Source organism: Labeo rohita, chromosome 18 (assembly GCF_022985175.1).
Source record: "Labeo rohita strain BAU-BD-2019 chromosome 18, IGBB_LRoh.1.0, whole genome shotgun sequence".
Lineage (NCBI taxonomy): Eukaryota > Metazoa > Chordata > Actinopteri > Cypriniformes > Cyprinidae > Labeo > Labeo rohita.
Window position 1 is genome coordinate 23,553,028 of NC_066886.1, and position 19,686 is coordinate 23,572,713.

A 19,686-nucleotide genomic window follows, 5' to 3' on the forward strand; every position below is an offset into this window, starting at 1 on the left:
CATTTTTAATCACCCTATGTGAATGAATATACTTCAGAGATATTTTATTCGTAAGAATTTCTAGGTGTGCCAATAATGGTAGCCAACATGCACTGGAGAAAAACATTTATTTCATAATGTGAGTTTTTCAAAAGACTAAGAAACAGCAGTAGTATTGCAAAATAAATAAATAAAAACAATAATGCAATTAAGCAGGGGATGTTGAATTCAACAGTGCATCCGGAAACTATTCACAGCACTTCACTTCTTGTACATTTTGTTACGTTACAGCCTTATTCCAAAATGGATTCAATTTATTATTTTCCTAAAAATTCTACAAACAATACCCAATAATGACAATGTGAGAAGTTTGTTTGAAATCTTTGCAAACACACACATAACTACACTTTTTGAGAATGATGCTACAAGCTTGGCACACCTATTTTTGGGCAGTTTCTCCTTCTTTGCAGGACCTCTCAAGGGTGGGGGGGGTTCTTTCTACAGAAAGCTCTTTCAGAGTGACCATCAGGTTCTTGGTCACCTCCCTGAGTAAGGCCTGTCTCCCCGATCGCTCAGTTTTGCCAGGCGACCCGCTCTAGGAAGAGCCCTGATGGTTCCAAACTTCTTTAATTTACAGATAATAGAGGTCACTGTGCTCATTGGACCTTCACTGTTACAGAAGTTTTCTGTACCCTTCCCCAGATCTGTGCCTCGGTACAATCCTGTCTCGGAGGTCTTCAGACAATTCCTTGGACTTCATGGCTTGGTTTGTGCTCTGACATGCAGTGTTAACTGTGGGAACTTATCTAGACTGGTGTGTGCTTTTCCAAATCATGTCCAATCAACTGAATTTCCCACCAGGTGGACTCCAATCAAGCTGTAGAAACATTTCAAGAATGATCAGTAGAACAGGATGCCGGATGTTATGAATTTTTAATAAATTTGCAAAGATTTACAACTTTCATGTTGTCATTATGGGGTATTGTTTGTCGAATTTTGAGGAAAAATAATTAATATAATCCATTTTGGAATACGGCTCTAACATTAAATGTGGAAAAAGTGAAGCGCTGTGAATACTTCCCAGCTGCACTGTTCTGCATTGTGTGTTCATTCAATTCTTTGGCATTTAAACTTTCCTAGTACTTTTCATCTACTGCAAGATATCTTTACAGTAGTGTGATGTAATTAAAAAACATCAACTTCTTAAAGCTTATTGCTAAATTTACTTTAACTTAGTGTTTTGAACTGACTCACTAGTGTTCTCTAGCCAGTAAAGTAGTGTGTGTATTTGTCAAGTTTGTGTGTCATCTGAGGCCAAAGTTTGATTCTGAAAAAAGAAGAATGTTTTTGGCTACAATATTTGATTTTTACCTGGAAGTTGCAGTGTAGTTTGAAATTGTGTTTACAGTTGTGAAAAAATTTTGAATTGTTTCGTGAATTGTGTTAACGAATGAGAAAAACTGTGACCATGGGTAAGCCCTGGGAAGTATAAATAAAAAATAAAAAACAGCAAACACATTTTTGCAATATTTAATTTTTTTGTCTGAAATTACAGCAATATATCCATAAATACCTAATTACTACACTCAACAAAGAATATATTACATTACAATGAATTCAAACAAGTACATAAAAAATTAAAACAACAAAAAAGAAAAACAAACATAAAAACCCCATGGTTTCACAGCATCTAACATCCTCCATTGAGTTTGGGCGTGACGGTGTGTGTGTGTGTGTGTGCACGTTTGTTGGGCAGGTTTGTATATGCTCTCATCAGGCAGTGGTAGTGCTTCATGTGAAGCAGGTACACACACACACACACAAAGTGATCAAACTGATGGCACGCCTGCTCGGGGTCAGCATAGCCGAAAGAAATGACAGTGCAAGCAAACTCCTCACCTGTGCTTCGAAGATGCATTTGAGACACCTCTGTGTTTTACCCTTGCACTAAATTCTGATCAAAAATGGCATGTGCGGTCTCTGTCTTTAACTGCATGCTGTATGCGGTGCTGTATACATGAGATGTATACAGCACACGTGATGGGGGGTTGGGTTAAGTGGCAGGAAAACAAACAGGTGTGTCATTCCCAGATTCTACATCATCTAAGAGAATAATATAAAAAAGGTAGAAAATTAAAGATATTACAGGCAGTCAGAGTTCATTTAAGGCCCATCTTAATGATTTTTGTCTATGACTCGTCAAGTTAAAATGCAATGAATATTTAAAAAAAAAAAAAAAACTTGGCAAACAAGAACGTCTTCGGGCAGAGCAGTTTTTTTTTTTTCCTCTTGCACTTTTCCAATTAACTCTCAGCAGGACTAACTCGATTCTTCAACTTAAGCTTTGCTTTTAACATTTTGGCATGCCACCTCTGAAACTTTGGCACAGTAATTGTCAATGGCAAAAATGTTTTGTATATCAAACAAATTATAATTCTTATTGTACAACAACAGTTATGGATTTCATTTTTGTGCATGTCAGTTCCTAACAGACTGTCATCGCTTGAGCTCTCTGCACACAGGTGAGATTCCAGAATATCAAATTCTAGTACAAACGCTCTTTAATTTAATGAAACAGAAATCCAAAAAGAGGCTGCATGCTGCTTCATGACAAGAAAGACAACTCAGTGTAGCACTCTAGAACTTTGAGAGACGGGTAACCACTAGCCAATGATAAAAGACAGTAGATGTCCTGGGTCCTACATATCAGCGGGTGTGTCGTCAGAATGCAGGGCTCAAGTTATCCTGTAACGCATGGCCTTGAGGGAAAATTGTTGGCGGTAGGTCCCGGGGCCATTGCTACTGTGGTTCAGGCAAAAAGGAAGTGATGTCATCACTCCACGAGTCCTGAAAAGGTTATTCTGACCAGCAGCGGAGCAAACACTAAAAGTAAACCTTTTGCTTAACGCCCAAAAGCATTAATATATTAGAAAAAAAAAATGGCAGGCTTTTTTTTTTCTTCCAAAGAACAATGATTTAAGTAATTAAAAACATACAAAATTCTTTTTTCATTTTTGTTTTGAAATTATTTACAATACAATGCTGAAGCACCTCTTTAAAAAACTTTATTCTAAATCTTGAAATAAAACATTTCCTTTATTTATTTGATGTTTTTTTTCCTTCCCTAGATCGTAAAGAGTAGTCTGTCATACACAGTACCTCCAGATAGTTCTTCAGGTTTTTTTTGTCTTTAAGTGCATTTCTAGGCATGACCTCCATGGTAAAGAGATGGCAGGTGGGCTGAGCTGCATTTCCACTGGCATTCTTCTCTCTCTACGATGCAGTATGGCTGTCCCTGCGATTTGGAGGCTTTGATGTGTGTTCATGCGTGATTTTGCCCACAGGATGGCATCGGAGAGGAGGTCAGTGGATGGCAAATTTGTGGGCCAGATCTTCTGTTCCTCACCATCAATCTCCAGGCTCTCGGAGTGGACCGAGCATGAGTCTAGGTTTGGGGGTTTGCAAGGGATGTCGGGGGTTGGCTGAGTGGATGGTCGGTGGTGTCGTAGAGTGTCACCTGGGTGGATAGCCCTTGAAGTGACCCCTAGACCAAGGGCTCTGCGGCAATGTCAGGCACTTCTTAAAGTGCTCCAGCTCTGCCTGTAGGTTTTCCCTCTCAGCCGCAAGCTTCTGCTTCTGCGCCATCAGTTCCTACAGAAAAAAAAAATGCACACATTACCTATGAGACACCTGGGGAGTAGGGCAGTCGCGATTTGTCGATTCTATGAGTATTCGGTTAAAAAAAAAATGTAATCAGATTTCTAGGGTAAATCATTTATAAACCTACGCAAACACAGGAGAATAACGTTACATCTCAATATGCTAACTGTTCACTGTGATTTCGGAATAAAAGCTAAAACCCTCACTCTTGAGTTTAAACGTTTTGATGTCCACATATTACTTATAATGGCTGTAGCATTTCTGTCATCAAGAAATGGCCAAATAATAGATTAATTGGACATCTGAATTAAATTATGCTTGGTCAATATTAAACAAGGATTAGATCATGCTGTAAAGTGTAAAAACAATCGTCAGGCCGTTGGTGCCCTCTGCAGTATTTGTTGTAATGTACATTAGCTCATTTGTTTATTTTAACAGTTTTGTTCAATAAATCCATAAGATTACTTGCTTGTGATACTTTATTTGAACTAATTATTATTGCCTCATTGCTCTTATATATGTACAGTCGTGGCCAGAAGTTTTGAGAATTACATAAATATTGGAAATTGGAAAAGTTGCTGCTTAAGTTTTTATAATAGCAATTTGCATATACTCCAGAATGTTATGAAGACTGATCAGATGAATTGCATAGTCCTTCTTTGCCATGAAAGTTAACTTAATCCCGAAAAAAAACTTTCCACTGCATTTCATTGCTGTCATTAAAGGACCTGCTGAGATTATTTCAGTAATCGTCTTGTTAACTCAGGTGAGAATGTTGACGAGCACAAGGCTGGAGATCATTATGTCAGGCTGATTGGGTTAGAATGGCAGACTTGACATGTTAAAAGGAGGGTGATGCTTGAAATCATTGTTCTTCCATTGTTAACCATGGTGACCTGCAAAGAAACGTGTGCAGCCATCATTGCATTACATAAAAATGGCTTCACAGGCAAGGATATTGTGGCTACTAAGATTGCACCTAAATCAACAATTTATAGGATCATCAAGAACTTCAAGGAAAGAGGTTCAATTCTTGTTAAGAAGGCTTCAGGGCGTCCAAGAAAGTCCAGCAAGCGCCAGGATCGTCTCCTAAAGAGGATTCAGCTGCGGGATCGGAGTGCCACCAGTGCAGAGCTTGCTCAGGAATGGCAGCAGGCAGGTGTGAGCGCATCTGCACGCACAGTGAGGCGAAGACTTTTGGAAGATGGCCTGGTGTCAAGAAGGGCAGCAAAGAAGCCACTTCTCTCCAAAAAAAAACATCAGGGACAGATTGATCTTCTGCAAAAAGTATAGCGAATGGACTGCTGAGGACTGGGGCAAAGTCATATTCTCCGATGAAGCCTCTTTCCGATTGTTTGGGGCATCTGGAAAAAGGCTTGTCCGGAGAAGAAAAGGTGAGCGCTACCATCAGTCCTGTGTCATGCCAACAGTAAAGCATCCTGAGACCATTCATGTGTGGGGTTGCTTCTCATCCAAGGGAGTGGGCTCACTCACAATTTTGCCGAAAAACACAGCCATGAATAAAGAATGGTACCAAAACACCCTCCAACAGCAACTTCTTCCAACAATCCAACAACAGTTTGGTGAAGAACAATGCATTTTCCAGCACGATGGAGCACCGTGCCATAAGGCAAAAGTGATAACTAAGTGGCTCGGGGACCAAAACGTTGAAATTTTGGGTCCATGGCCTGGAAACTCCCCAGATCTTAATCCCATTGAGAACTTGTGGTCAATCCTCAAGAGGCGGGTGGACAAACAAAAACCCACTAATTCTGAGTGATTATGAAAGAATGGGTTGCTATCAGTCAGGATTTGGCCCAGAAGTTGATTGAGAGCATGCCCAGTCGAATTGCAGAGGTCCTGAAAAAGAAGGGCCAACACTGCAAATACTGACTCTTTGCATAAATGTCATGTAATTGTCGATAAAAGCCTTTGAAACGTATGAAGTGCTTGTAATTATATTTCAGTACATCACAGAAACAACTGAAACAAAGATCTAAAAGCAGTTTAGCAGCAAACTTTGTGAAAACTAATATTTGTGTCATTCTCAAAACTTTTGGCCACGACTGTATTTTAAATCATTTTAAAGGCTTTTCACTTACATCTATTTTTAGCACAATTTTTTTTTTTTTAATATTTAGATTACAATTTTATTATTAGTAGACCAGAAAATGTGGATATGTTGTCATTTTTTCCTTTGTAGTTGCACTCAGCTGTAATGAACAGAAGCACAGAACATGTGGATATATTGACATTCAGAACATGCTGACTTTCTCACTTTTCTGACATTTGTTATTATTTTCTTTTTATTTCATTTTTATTAGGTTTGTTTACATTTTTACTCTTTTAGTATTACATTTCATCAATGGCTTTTTTTTACATTTATACATTTTTTATTATTTTATTTTACTACCAAATGGCAATTAATCTATAAATTAGTCGATAGATGAATCGTTAAAAAAAATAGTTGTTAGTGGCAGCCTTACTGGGGAGGACCAATTCGGATATAGATCTAATATTTTTGGCATGGAGGCATGATCCAAAACTGTGCTACATTGGTATGTTCAAGAGGACAGTATCTCAGCAAACACAAGCAGTTATAGTCATGTAACTTGGCTGACTACTGAAAATGCATCTTAATATCAGGGTAGCATTTGTGTGTGTGTTACTTACCCCCATTGAGTGTGAGAGCTGTTCAGCGGTAAGACTGAGATTATAGTGATGCGCCTCCAGCCGTCTGCACTGACTCTGGAGAACTTGTCGCTCAACGCTTTGCTCTAGAGTCAAACAGAGAGAAAGAGATAGGGAGTGGTGAGACTCCTCAGGTCCTCCACTTTCATTCAGGCATCATATACACCAACACTAGGGATGTAATGATATTATCAATATCGTGATATTGCGCTAATTATTGCGATGATATGAAACGATAGGTCTTCCGGGCAAAAAGTGTAGTTTTTTAAAAAAAATATTTAAACATCTTATTGTAACATAAAAAGTCTTTAAAGTTGTGTTTTGCGCCATTACGCATTGACACAGTATGTCAAACTAAAACCAAAAGCGCAATGTGGATTGCTCCCTTCATCAAGTCTGTTTTTGCTGTGCGTTTCAAAACGAAGCGCACACACTGATGAGGCGATCAGCTCGTGATCTGGTGTTTTCCGTGTCTCAGAACATCTCTGTTCACAGTGAATGAACGCAGTGTACCTGTTCATTGCATGTACTGTGAGTTTAGTGTGTGTTTGGGAACGCAACGGCCACCAGTTATGCTTTATTTTCGTTGCAGATGATTACAGCATTTCACTAGATTTGTATGGAGATGTGTTTTTGTAAGCCTGTTTTACTGAAGTTGGAGTTTTCTGTCAAAATAAAAGCTTAAAAGTGTAGTATGGATTGCTGACAGCTAACATTTTAAATGGGTAACGTTACTGCAGTCCAAATGCAAAATATCTCTTTCAGGTGTAGAACTTCGGAAAGGAGTATTGTAATTTCCCTATAGTAGTGTAAAGCAAAAATAATATACCTATGGAATACTCATTTTCATTTATTTTGCAGTGCAACTCTTTTACAATATATGGCTATTACTCTTATTGTTGTTATTATTATTATTTCTAATTTAATTTACACTGAGACAGTATATCACAAATAAAAAGAGGGCTGAGTCCCCTTTAAAGTTCATGTACAAGTCAATTCACTGACTTTTTTCTGACTTAGTTAAGAACATGGTTTGGAGCTCTTGATTTTGAACTCTCAAAGTGCATTAGATAAAATAATTTAACTTTAAAATGTATAAAATGTTACATTTTATCAAATTCTTTGTCTTTTTTTCTAAATATCACAATAAATACTGTATCGTGGACTACATATCATGATGTTATTGTATCGTGAGATTTTGATATTGTTACATCCCTTACCAACCTTAAAAGATTAGTTCCCTTCCAGAACAAACATTTACAGACAATAAACTTACCCCCTTCTCATCCAAGATGTTCATGTCTTTTTTTCTTCAGTTGTAAAGAAATTATGTTTTTTTGAGGAAACCATTTCCGGATTGCTCTCCATATAGCGGACTTCCAAAATGCAGCTTCATAAGCTACTTTTATTTATGTTGTTCTCTAAACGAGAAAGAAGGGTCTTACCTAGCGAAACGATCAGTTACATTTCCAAAAATTTTTTTTACAATTTATATACTTTTTAACCTCAAACGCTCGTCTTGTCTAGTTCTGTATGAACTGTTTTTTTTTTCCGGTCATGACAGTTAGCGCATGTCGAAAAACTCGAAGCATTCGAAGAATCTTATTTTCTCCTTCAACTTCAAAATAATCCTACATCGCTGTTTTACCTTTTTTTGTAAAGGGCGTTTGATCTTCTTTGCATGTTCACTTTGTAAACACTGGGTTCGTACTTTTGCAGCGATGTAGGATGAGTTTAAATTAACAGAAAAACATGAACATTTTTGATGACAAGGGGGTGAGTACATTATCTGTAATTTTAGTTAAGAATCCTTTCTGCATAGCTGCTCTTCTGCTAACAAGAACTACGATATCCATCATGCAACAGTACAACAAGCATCTTACCTTCTGCATACTCTTGATAAGCTTCATAGATGGCTTCAATGCCCTGCCACTTGGATGTAGAGGGCTCATCCTCCTCTGTGTCATCTTCCTCATCCTCTTCCTCAGACTCCTCTGTGGAGAGCTCCGGGCGAGAAGGCTGTGGGGGGCAGTGCTGTCCGTTGGGCTGTAATGAAGGAGGGTGTGGGTGGGGTTTGGACCGGCCCGGTGTGCTCTGGAGCTCAGGAATGTTATAATGTACGGATGAATCTACTGCGTGGTTCTGTTCTGATATGACCAAGGCACCACCTGATAGAGGAAGAGATGTGTTGATTCTATTAGCTGCTCTTTACACTGAGCCTGACAAGATGCCAAAATGAAACCTAATGCTCTGTTCCCAATTTAAATTTATGCAAAATGTTGTCTGGGAATTCAAAACATGTGTTTGACATTGCTAACACCATTCTCTAAAACAGTGTTTCCCAACCCTGTTCCTGGAGACACAACAAAGATGCACATTTTCAAACCCTTCTTGGTCAAACACACCTGATTCAACTCATTAGCTTATTAGTAATAAGTCCAAGACCTGAAACGCATGTGTCCAATGAGGGAGACATCCTCAATGTACAGTAGTCAACATTTGAAGTGGATCAAAAAAGTTAATCAGAGTTGTCCTAAGACAAGAACGGGTATTGTTTTTGGTTTTAGGACAACTTTGATGAAATGTTTTGATCCACTTCAAATGTTGACTACTGTATACTGTTAGTGTACTTCCAGGAACAGGTTTGAGAAGCACTGCTATACCAGTTGAGCTGCAAGACTGCTGTGACTTGCTGCCTACTGTCTACATGAGGGGTTTTCACACTGTGTAGTTCAAGGAACTAATTTATAGGAACTAGCCAGCAAGATGGTTCCAAGAGAACCAATTTTCCCCTCTGGCCACTTTCCTGATTGCATTTACACCAGCAGCAAGAACTCAGAAGTGGCTGACAGCGACATCATTATGCACAGCATTTACAAATGGCGTCCTCCATTGATCGCAATATAATCCAGTGCAATGGCAACATGTCATGATTTAAGTCAACATCTTCATTGCTGTTGTTTTTAGCGTAGGCATACCAATTCTGCATTAATTCTGCATTTTGTGAGCGCTTTATAGATGATGTGCCTGTATAAAAACAGTGTCAAGTGTGTCTTCCATATTGCGGTTGTTAACATGCACAGTATTGTTATAGTGGGCTCTTCAAAACACATGAATAATACCTTATTACACATTTTGTAACATACTGAATGTAGCTGTAGACTGATTTGTTCCAATCCACCAACAGCACATCTGTTACACTGCTCTTAGTGTGAACAGACTGTAATGTCACCATGAAATAAAAAAATGACAGTTCTTATTTTATTATGGAATACTGCCTTATTTATAAATAATTTATCCATGCACATCATTTTTTTTTTTTAATTCATGTGTCCTCGTAATCTCTAATCAGAATAACTAATATTTTACTGTGACTTTAAGTTAGTGGTTAGTTACGTATGTAAGCAATGAAATAACAGATTCTTAAAGAGAATGTGAACTGCTAATTACCTTTACTCTTCTGCAGGGCTTTTTGGGTGGACTGCAGTACTGATTCATGGAACTGCTGGGCAAACTCCTCAGCAATGAAACTCTCCCAGGGTTTGGTCTTTCCGTTGACACTAACGGAACTCTCTTTAGTGAACGGGGGCTGTCGCACACTGTTCAGCAGACTAGAGCTCTTGCCTGGGATGCTGTCATTGGCTCGACATTTCTCAGGTAATGCAACAGGCAAGGAAGAGTCTTTTAGTCTCAAGGGATCTGAGAGGGATCTGTGATGATCTGAGTGGGAGGGGGGTTCCGATAGGGGCTGGGGCACAGACACAGAGGGGGAGGGACTGGGGGGCCGTCCATTCAGCAGCTCATCAGATTGGACTGGAGACTGAGATGACAGATCTGCAAAAATAAATAAATAAATTCAATAATCTGATGTGTGCAGCTTGGTGTTTTCATAAACATAGGCTCTGGACCAGAGTGGACTGAAGGGATTTTGAAGGTATCATGAGAAGTTGTGATAGTGTAACACAGATGCTGTGCATCTCCTGAGGGTCATCTACACAGTGAAACACTCAGTACATGTTATGGTAATGAGCTGAGAAAACAGACAGTGATGAACATCTGGAGCTGTCAGCTGCATTCACACATTGACAACACTCCACAGTGTGTACTCGCACAACACCAGTCACTGCATGGACAAACACACGTGTGTGCGCACATGTCTAGTTTATTATCTTTGTGGAGACTCTCCATAGGTGCAATGGTTTTTATACTCTCCACACTGTATTTTCTATCCCCTTACCCTAACCTTACCCCTAAACCTAACCCTTACAGAAAACGTTCTGCATTTTTACTTTCACAAAAAATCTCATTCTGTATGATTTATAAGCTTTTGTACCCATGGGGACCTCAAGCCAGTCCCCACAATTTTAAAAATTTCAGGTTTTACTATCCTTGTGGGGACATTTGGTCCCCACAATGTAGCAAAAACAAGTACACACACACACAAACACACTCACAGCCAAACACAGAGAAGTGTGAACTGACCTGAGCACAGAGCTGCAGGGCTCCTGCACAGTGGGTGAGGGTTGTGTCTGATGCTGTCTAGAGTCACGCTCTTCTGTTTTATGGCCTTCAACAACTCCTCAACCCTCTCATTATCTAAAACACAGGAAGAAAAAGAACAACATACAGAAAGATATTAAAATTAAAGCTTGTGAAAGCATCTTCTATTTGTTAGTTTCCAGTAGCTCTGATGTGAGAGCAACACTGCTTCACACTTGTTCCACATCTAAGCTTCTACCACCCCCTGCCGGTCCTGCTTCAAATTGTATTACATGACTCTGAGCTCTACTGTGAAAATGTCCAGATAAAACAAAAACAAAACAAAAACACAGAGCATTAGTATGAACATGATAAACAGCATGTATACCTCTTCTCTGCTGCTGAGTGATGTGGTTGAGGCTGAAGATGGTGAGGAAGCGTTTCTTGTCCTCCAGCTCAGGGCTGTTATTCATGTCCTCTGGGGTGAAGCGGGTTATTAGGGGGACAGGAGTAGGCCGTTTGCTCTGAACAGCTGGTGGGGAAGGACTCCTCTCTCTCAGCATGCGCCTTCTCTTCCTCCTCTTCACCTCCATCATCTCCTCCCGACGGGCCAGAGTGGTCAGGTCAAACATCTGCAGAAACTCCACCTTCTGTAAAAAGAGAGGGTTTGATCTCAATAAATACTGCTTTACTGGGACAAGGTTATTAGTGTCATTATAGAATTTTCAAAGATCAAAAAATTTTATTAACTATGGTAGTAATGCCTGACACTGTGGTAATTTACCTCAGTGGAATCATCTAGCTTGAGTGGCGGCTGTTCTGCGACCCTCCTGAGATGAGCTCGCACCTCTTCCTCATCACTCTCATCATAAGAGTCGTCCAGCTCATAGTAATAACCTACAAAAGATATCACTGATCACTCAACAACTCTCAGAAATAACCTTCAAATAATGTAGGCTGAACCCACTAGATAAAAATGGTACGAATAAAGCCTAAAGTATACTTCACTTTTGACTTGGCATCAAACACTCAGCCTTCAAAAGTACACTGTGATTAATAATGTACACAACCCCAGGCACTCACACTAGAAACTTTTATTTATGTTGTTTCATCTCATCTGTTTCTTTATTAACTGTGAAACAACCCAGGCCAGTATATCCACTATGAGGAAACTAATTCAGTTTAAATGCATCCTCCGGTTCAAGACAGTTAGGGTACGTTGAAAAACTCATCTCATTTTCTCCTCCAACTTCCAGATCGCGGTCTTACCTTTTTGTAAAGGGCGTTTGATTTTCTTTGCACGTTCACTTTGTAAACACTGGGTCGGTACTTCTGCAGCGATGTCGGACGTTTTTGAAGTTTGAGAAGAAAATGAGATGGGAGTTTTTCGACACACCCTAACTGTCTTTAACCGGAGGTGCACAGAGTACGCATACACATTGCAGAGCTAGACAAGACGAGCATTAAATCGTAAAATTTTTTTTTTTTTTTTTTTTTTAGAAAATAACATATCGTTTCACTTGATAAGACCCTTCTTCCTCGGCTGGGATCGTTTAGAGCCCCTTTGAAGCTGAATTTGGAAGTTCAAACTCGCAAGCACTATTGAAGTAAATTATCTGTAAATTTTTGTTCTGGAATTGAACTTCTTTATTCTGCAGATATATGGCCATTTTAAGATTTTTTTCATTAGCTAATCATGCAATTAAATTAAGTGTTCACTATTCCAAAATTCTGTAGTATACAGCTACTGAAAATGTATCACACCTTTTTAACTGATGCTAAAATGTATCATTCATCAGCATAATATCTGCAGTTGGCTCTCCTGCTCTGATGTCAGCACCGGTTTTTACAAAAACAATCATTGGAATGATAATTTTTCTTGGCTGTGTGAACATTTTAAGCATTTGATGATTGGCACAGTTAACTATTTACCTTTCTCTCTGGCTTCTCTACGTCTCTTCTCCTCCAAGTCCAGTTTGCTGACAGCTCGTCTGTGCTGCTGCAGGAACTCATCATACACTAAAGTGGCATCTGGTACAAGACGTGAATGCCCCTGGAGGCTCTTAAAAGACCCGCTGGACCTCAGGCCTGCACTCAGCTCTCCGTATGGCCCTGACAGACTCAGCGGTGCCCTCTGCTGGTTGAGGAAGCTCTGGGTGGATTTTTCCAGCTCCGCTAGGAAAGTGTTTGACTCAGAGAACCCACTTGGCTGGATGGGGGGATATTTATCCAGACTGTCCCTTTTCCGAGATCCCTCTTCCAGCTTTTCAGAGTTGTAATGCCGCTCATGTTTGGAGGGGGGCAGGGGAAGCCGACTGATATCGTAGTGACCCAGACTCTGGGGCTCGTGCAAGGTGCGTCTACAGTCAGTGGAGGTCTCGATGAGCGATGCGGGGTTCCAAAGCGTGGTTGGTGGTGGGGGAGCATGGTCTTTGTGCTGGTGTTTTGGGGAGATGAGAGGGGGCGGAGCTCCAAGGAGAGGATGGGCATCTCTGTCTCTCTCACGATCTCTGCTGCTGGGCTCATGATGGTTTGGTACAGGTCTAAAAGGGGAAATACATTTCCAGTCTTTGTTAGCTCTGACCTCTGCAATCCAAGGTTTTGCAAATTTGATGCCCCAACAAAAACACTAGCTTCTGATCAAGAGGACTCAGCAATTTAATCCCATTCCCATCCATTCCAATAGTTTTCACTTGGTGTTATTTATAGACTTTATGACTTTAACACCACCCAAACCTTAGTTTTTCATAATGCAGCATTTCTATTTTTCCTAGATGTCACCTGTTAATTCATCTTAATAATTGAATGTAATAGCAAAAATTAGGTGTGACCTCTTGTATATTGAAGGCTAATTTTTTCTCATTAAACAACAAATATATTTAAAGTGTAGGGAATGCAGATATTTGTATGACAGCCTTCAGTGTGAAAATGCTCTTACCTGTGTCCCTCTATATGCAGGTCTGCAATTTCCCCCTGTCTGCCCAGATCCAGGTGTTGCTCCAGGACCTGCTGACGGAACTCTGAAACCTGGTACTGCCTGTCCTCTTTCTCTTGCCGTAGCTTTCGTTGCCGAGCTAACCAGCGCTCTTCCTCGTTAGTGCGCTGTAGCATGGTGGCCGCTGTTAAACTGGCAGGTCCTGCCCCTCCAGGGCCCAGATACATGCCGTGGGCAGAGACAAGGCTGGGCACGGAGTGATGGGTGGAGTTCAGAGAGTGGTGAAGTCCAGGCTGGATGGGCTTAGGGGTTGTAAGGGTGGGCTCTTTGGTTTTATCTGGGGGAAATTATAGTCATGTTGTTTAGCTGCACAGAATGATGGGTTGCACAGGTGAAACAAAAATTATATAATGCAGTGAAATGTGACGCCTGAGTTGACTGGTTGATTGGTTGTTGTGATAAAGTGGTAATGAAACATGCATGTGTTTGTCACTGGTAATGCTTAGGTTAAATCTGTTGTTGCAGTGAACAGCTAACTTGTCTGACTCAAAGGTCTTCTCTTCAATGTATTTTTCCTCCAAAAAAATGTTACTTTTTGGTTTCCTTCTTTTCAGTGCTGCTAGCTAGCGAAGCAGTATTGTTCATTATTTTAATGTTTATAAAAAGGTACACTTGTGTCTAACACTTTTTGTTTAAGTCATTATTTGTGCAAACAATTTACATTGTACAAATTACACTTTTAATGTGATTCAAACTTTAAAAGTGCATTAAAAAAGAAACAATACATAGTCCAATAAAAGAACTTAGAAAACAAGTTTAATTATGTTTCCCTACAAAGATACGATTCCCACGACTTAATTTGTGGCCACATTTCATTAATCTGTTTCACTAATAAATTGAAATTAATTAACAAATTAGTACAACATGGCAACAATTTAACTAAAATGAGGGAACAAATTAATAAGTTGCGGCAACGATACTCCGCATGTCATGTCCAGGGCTTTGCAAATAAACTTGACTGTCTTTCCTTTGTCTAACAAGCACAAACTGTATTAATATTGAATGTCAATGGTAAGACCACCAATCCCTTTGACATTAAAGGTTATAGTACTGTAAGATTGTGGTGAGGTTGCTAAAAAGCTATAACAGGACATTTTTTCTCGTTTACATTCATGTTTGTTATATAATTGTTGCTTGGAGTGGAATTACATTTACTAAATGGTACTTGACATGACTGATTGATTCATATCCACTTGAAGTCAGGATGAAATAAAAGTTCACCCTATCCCTTTTTAAAGTGCATCTTTTTGATCTTACTGTGAATGTTTAATCCATGCACATGTTTCATTGTTTTTATAAAATTGTTGAAACTAGTACAACAAAAAACTAAGCTGCTAAGCGTTCATGCCCTTTTTGTGGTTCAGTTGGATTGGCATATGTAAATCAATGTTCATACCAGGTCTGTTCGTAGTGATTCTGTCTGCAGGTTTGGCTCTGTCATCTGGGGGGCCTCTCAGCCCATGAAGCTCAGCCAGATAGTGGCTCTCCACAGCCTTCTCTCGTGCTGACCTCTCCTTCTGTCGCTCCATCTCTCTCTCACGCTCTCTCTCCTTTTCCCTTTCTCGCTCCCTCTCTCTCTCACGCTCCAGCTCCTTCTCTCTCTCCCGTTCTCGCTCACGCTCTTTTTCTCGCTCAGCCTCTCGTTCTCGCTCTTTCTCTCGCTCGCGTTCTCTTTCTCTCTGTCGCAGCTCGTCCTCCATCTGGAGTCTGTGAAGACACAACATGCACACAGATGAGCTCAACTACAGAAACAGTGCAAATACAGGTTTTTGCTTGTCCATGAATGTCATTGCTGGTGAAGCTACTTGTAAAGTTTGTCCAGCAAAAAGCTTTTTATACATTTAAACTAGTCCTTTAAACTATAGTCTAGCTATCCTTTTGAAGTTACCACAAGCCATGAATAAAGAGCATCTAACTGCATTAAGGATATTTAAAATTGGTAATATTTTTTAACTATTAGTTGCAGTCAGAGCACTACTAATTATAATGTTATTTATCATAAATTATATTATTTTGCACACAAAATAATATCCACAATAAGAAAACGATATTGAAAACTTCTGCACAGTTGTATTCACAATGACTCATGTTTTACAGTGTTTAACATTCATTAAAATGAACCAGACTCCACAGCACTACATTTTGATTTATATCTTAATTCAGTCTTTACTGAAAAATGTAAAGAGAAAAGAATTTTGAAAAGATTTTATGGCCATTACCATTACAAAACATGACAGTGACACAATATAATGTGGTATAGCGATTTATCAAGTTGTAATACATTGACATATTTCAGTATTTGTTTACATCAAAGTTTCATGGCGTTCATACCTCTCTGACAAGCGCTCTGACTGTAGGCTGGACAGTGAGGGGTGGCTTAGGTCTCCAGGGTAACGCACCCCAGGCAGGTGCATATGTACTGCAGATGGGTGAAGAGGAGGTAAAGCACCCCCTGCAGGCAGTGGATAGAACGGCGACCTCAATGCTGACAGACAGAATGGATCGTCCATTCTAAGAGAGTCAAAATACGCAGAAACGTAGCTATAAATAAGCCATTCATAGGTTGATTGCTTGAAATAATTTAAAAGGAAAGAGTTTAGGGATGTTTGGCCAACAAGTGGCTGAACTGGGAATCGTTTCGGGAAAGGTGACATTATGGAGAAATGGTGAAAAATTACATGTTACATCTTCAGGCTGTTCTGTGCAGTACATTAAGGCCCATTCAAACCAAGAACAATAACTATAAAGATAAATGATATATGACTATATGATAAATATCCATGGGGTCCTCACCAATGGACAATAACATTGTTTTTAGGGTATGCTGTTATGTCATTTGCCACTTTAAATGCTCAAATCCTTTAAAGCCAGATGAAATCTGATTGGTTGTCTATATTTTTATCATTCTTCAATTGTTATTTTATAATTGTGGTGTATTTCATTCTGAGAATTAGGTGATTATTATTGACTGATTGTTAAAACTTTATAATTACAGTTATCATCCTTTATTGTCCATGTCACTGCTATAAGAACTACATGTCTACATGCTAAAACAGAATACTATCCCCATTTATGCTCAAATTATCAGTGAATAACAACTAGGACTATAGTGATATATGGAGTAATATAATGGTGCTTTTTGGAGCAGAACAGTATAAATCGCCATTCCTATTTATGCATTCAAATAAACAGTGTGAATGCTCTGTTTAACGTCTTTTTTTGTGTTCCATGGACAAAGACAGTCACACAGATTGGAAACAACCTGAGAGTGAGTAAATAAGGTTAGAATCATCACTTCATTAGCTTTAGTTGACAGCAAATCCCAGCTAATCATTGCGTCACTGCATGTTTGTATACCTGTAGTGTGAGAAAGAGGGGTGGGGCAGATATCCAGGGTGGTAGTAGGCTGCAGCAGCTGCTGCAGTGGCGGGATCAAGCCCCAGGGGTAAAGAGGGCATGCGGAGCTCCTCGGCTGTGGCGTAGGGACGAAACCCCCTCAGATATTCCTCAGGAACACTGGCCGTGGGCACGGCATGGGGCATCTGACGAGGCAGGCTGTCAGTGAAATAGAGGAAGAGAATGTAAAGCAATATAGCCAATAAAAAAAAAGAGGATGTCACGAGTTGTGCCTGAAGGTTTTAGGGCCTCTCCACACACCTTAAAAATTTTATATGAACAAAATTGTAGCAAAGCAGAAAGGTAACACTTTACAATAAGTTTCCATTTGGTAAAATTCATTAACATAGACTGACAATGCAAAATACTTATAAATCATTTATTTAGATAATATTAATTTCAAACCTTTTGTAAAACAATAAAATCTGTTTAAAATTATTTAATGGACCTGAGCTTATAATGAACACTTTTCTAACCAGCGTTTCCAATTTTTTATCAAAACTGTGGTAGCCTGCATCTAATCTGCCCCACCACAGTTTCATAATAAACAAAAAAATATTTCAACCATTTTAACATAAAACATCTCTAAAATCCAATCAGCGATATGGCTTAATGTGCTCATCATCAAATCACAGATTTAATTAAATAAGTAGGCTACAACAGTCTGACATGCTGTGTTTCCGAGTGACTGGGTTCACAGTGCAGGTTGCTGACAGATATTTACAGTGTTTTCAGTGGAACAATGTATTTCTTGAATTCACAATGCAGTGAAATCCAGGCTGATTGTTCAGTGAAAGGCCTAGTAGTGAAGTCAATTTCCCACAGTTCGTCAGTAATACTCACTTAAGGGGCTGAAAGCGCGAGTCCTGCATCACAGATGCGGGCGTCAAGCCAAATGCGTAAGGGTTTCCAATTAGGTGGGCTGGGACAGTGGGACCCCCTTTCTCTTGGGTAGAAGAAGCCTCTGAACTTAACCTGTCCCGGCTCACTCCACGAGGACCTGACTCAGCCTAAAGAGACAAGAGAGGAGAGTTTTGCAAACTCCAAAATGTACAGCACTTCTCAGTTGTGCCTAAAAATTTCAACACAGTGTGTAAAGGCTTGTTCATGCTTGATGTGGTGCAAACCACTGCAGATGATGCTCTAGAAGCATTTTTACTTCACATGTTCCAGCCCCATACAACAACAACAACAACATTAAACAAATAATAGCAGTAGTAGTAATAATAATAGTAATAAAACATGTTTACATATTTTTTACCTGTAAATGTAAATGAAGGTAGACTAGATTGGCTGTTTCTTTGGCTCTAAACTGTGCTGTGCTCATGTTTTTTCATGTAAAATTACAATTTTGAATTGTTCATTGTTCATCCATTCCAGGTCAACTCATGTCCCCACTCCTAAATTCACACTGATATCTCATCTAACTGTGGATTTCCAGTATAGTAAAAGTCACTTTTCTTATTTTTAGATCCTTATTTCTCCACAACAGATAGCAGATGTGAAAAGTTGGGTACCTACTGCCAGCAAACCTTTAAAGTGTTATAACTAATAGGCACAGGATATGGATATACACAAGGTGTTCCCAAACGTTTTGTTCAAGAATTCAAAATGTGTATTAATTAAATTAAAAAAAGAGAGACAGACAGGAACTCATTACAAATATGGCTAATAAACACAAAAAAATAAGTTGAAATTAATTGACAAGCATATATTACATTAGAACTCAAGGTATGTCGATCTTTAAAGGTCTACATGTTATTGCTTAAATGAACAGGATTTTCACACCTGGAACCACATTGTTGAACTCACAGGTCGTCAATGCTACAATAAAGCCATTTTTAGAGGACCGCTATCTGCAGGCGACATCAAATATGAAACACCTCTAATGTTGTGACTTCCTCTCCCTTGTCTCTTGTTGTATAACATGCTTCACTTAGCAACAAAGCATCCTCAAACTGTGCACCCACATGCACCCCTTGATCTGTGTCTTCCTCTTAACGCTCCCACAAACTTTTGCGAGTGGAGAGGAAGGCATCTGATGTGCAGCCACCCGGAAAAGTGGTTTGACAAAAGAACTCAAAATCACAGATTAGCGAGGTAAACCTGCAATGCACGTCCAACTGTCCACCCTGATCCATTTATTGAGCGGAGAACAGACTGTCGGAGAAGGCAAAGACCTCGCCATTAGCCACATTGCTTTTTCTTTGTTTGTGGCGTGGCTAATGACATTTAACTGCAGCTTGCAGAGGTTATTGAAATCCATAAAGCACCATTAACAGAGTCTGAAGGACATTTCTGCACCTCTCAGTTAACACTGACATAAATCATGCTGAACAAGATCTTTGGAGCTGTCAAATGCTGTGAACGTCTTCCATGCGATCTCTCTCCTTCACTAGGAAACTGCTAGTTGTTCATTTTAGCAAAAAACTATGAGAGGTTGTGCTATATTGTAAACTATCACTTCGGTCACTACATATTAGTAC

General features: G+C 39.5%; 1 protein-coding gene across 2 annotated transcripts in view; it reads right to left on the bottom strand.

The window, feature by feature from the left end:
* Positions 1 to 1,289: 1,289 nt before the first annotated feature.
* Positions 1,290 to 19,686, bottom strand: part of gse1b (Gse1 coiled-coil protein b) — a 223,425-nt gene continuing 205,028 nt past the window's right edge. For both annotated transcript variants that reach the window (XM_051134586.1, XM_051134585.1), the window contains exons 6-18: positions 18,044 to 18,210; positions 17,162 to 17,359; positions 16,136 to 16,315; positions 15,201 to 15,511; positions 13,748 to 14,081; positions 12,742 to 13,352; positions 11,594 to 11,706; positions 11,198 to 11,459; positions 10,813 to 10,926; positions 9,781 to 10,164; positions 8,214 to 8,498; positions 6,313 to 6,416; positions 1,290 to 3,630 (exon numbers count right to left, since the gene is read on the bottom strand). In XM_051134586.1, the coding sequence (XP_050990543.1) occupies positions 3,493 to 3,630; positions 6,313 to 6,416; positions 8,214 to 8,498; positions 9,781 to 10,164; positions 10,813 to 10,926; positions 11,198 to 11,459; positions 11,594 to 11,706; positions 12,742 to 13,352; positions 13,748 to 14,081; positions 15,201 to 15,511; positions 16,136 to 16,315; positions 17,162 to 17,359; positions 18,044 to 18,210 (3,201 nt within the window). In that variant the 3' untranslated portion in view covers positions 1,290 to 3,492. The remainder of the gene's footprint in view (positions 3,631 to 6,312; positions 6,417 to 8,213; positions 8,499 to 9,780; positions 10,165 to 10,812; positions 10,927 to 11,197; positions 11,460 to 11,593; positions 11,707 to 12,741; positions 13,353 to 13,747; positions 14,082 to 15,200; positions 15,512 to 16,135; positions 16,316 to 17,161; positions 17,360 to 18,043; positions 18,211 to 19,686) is intronic.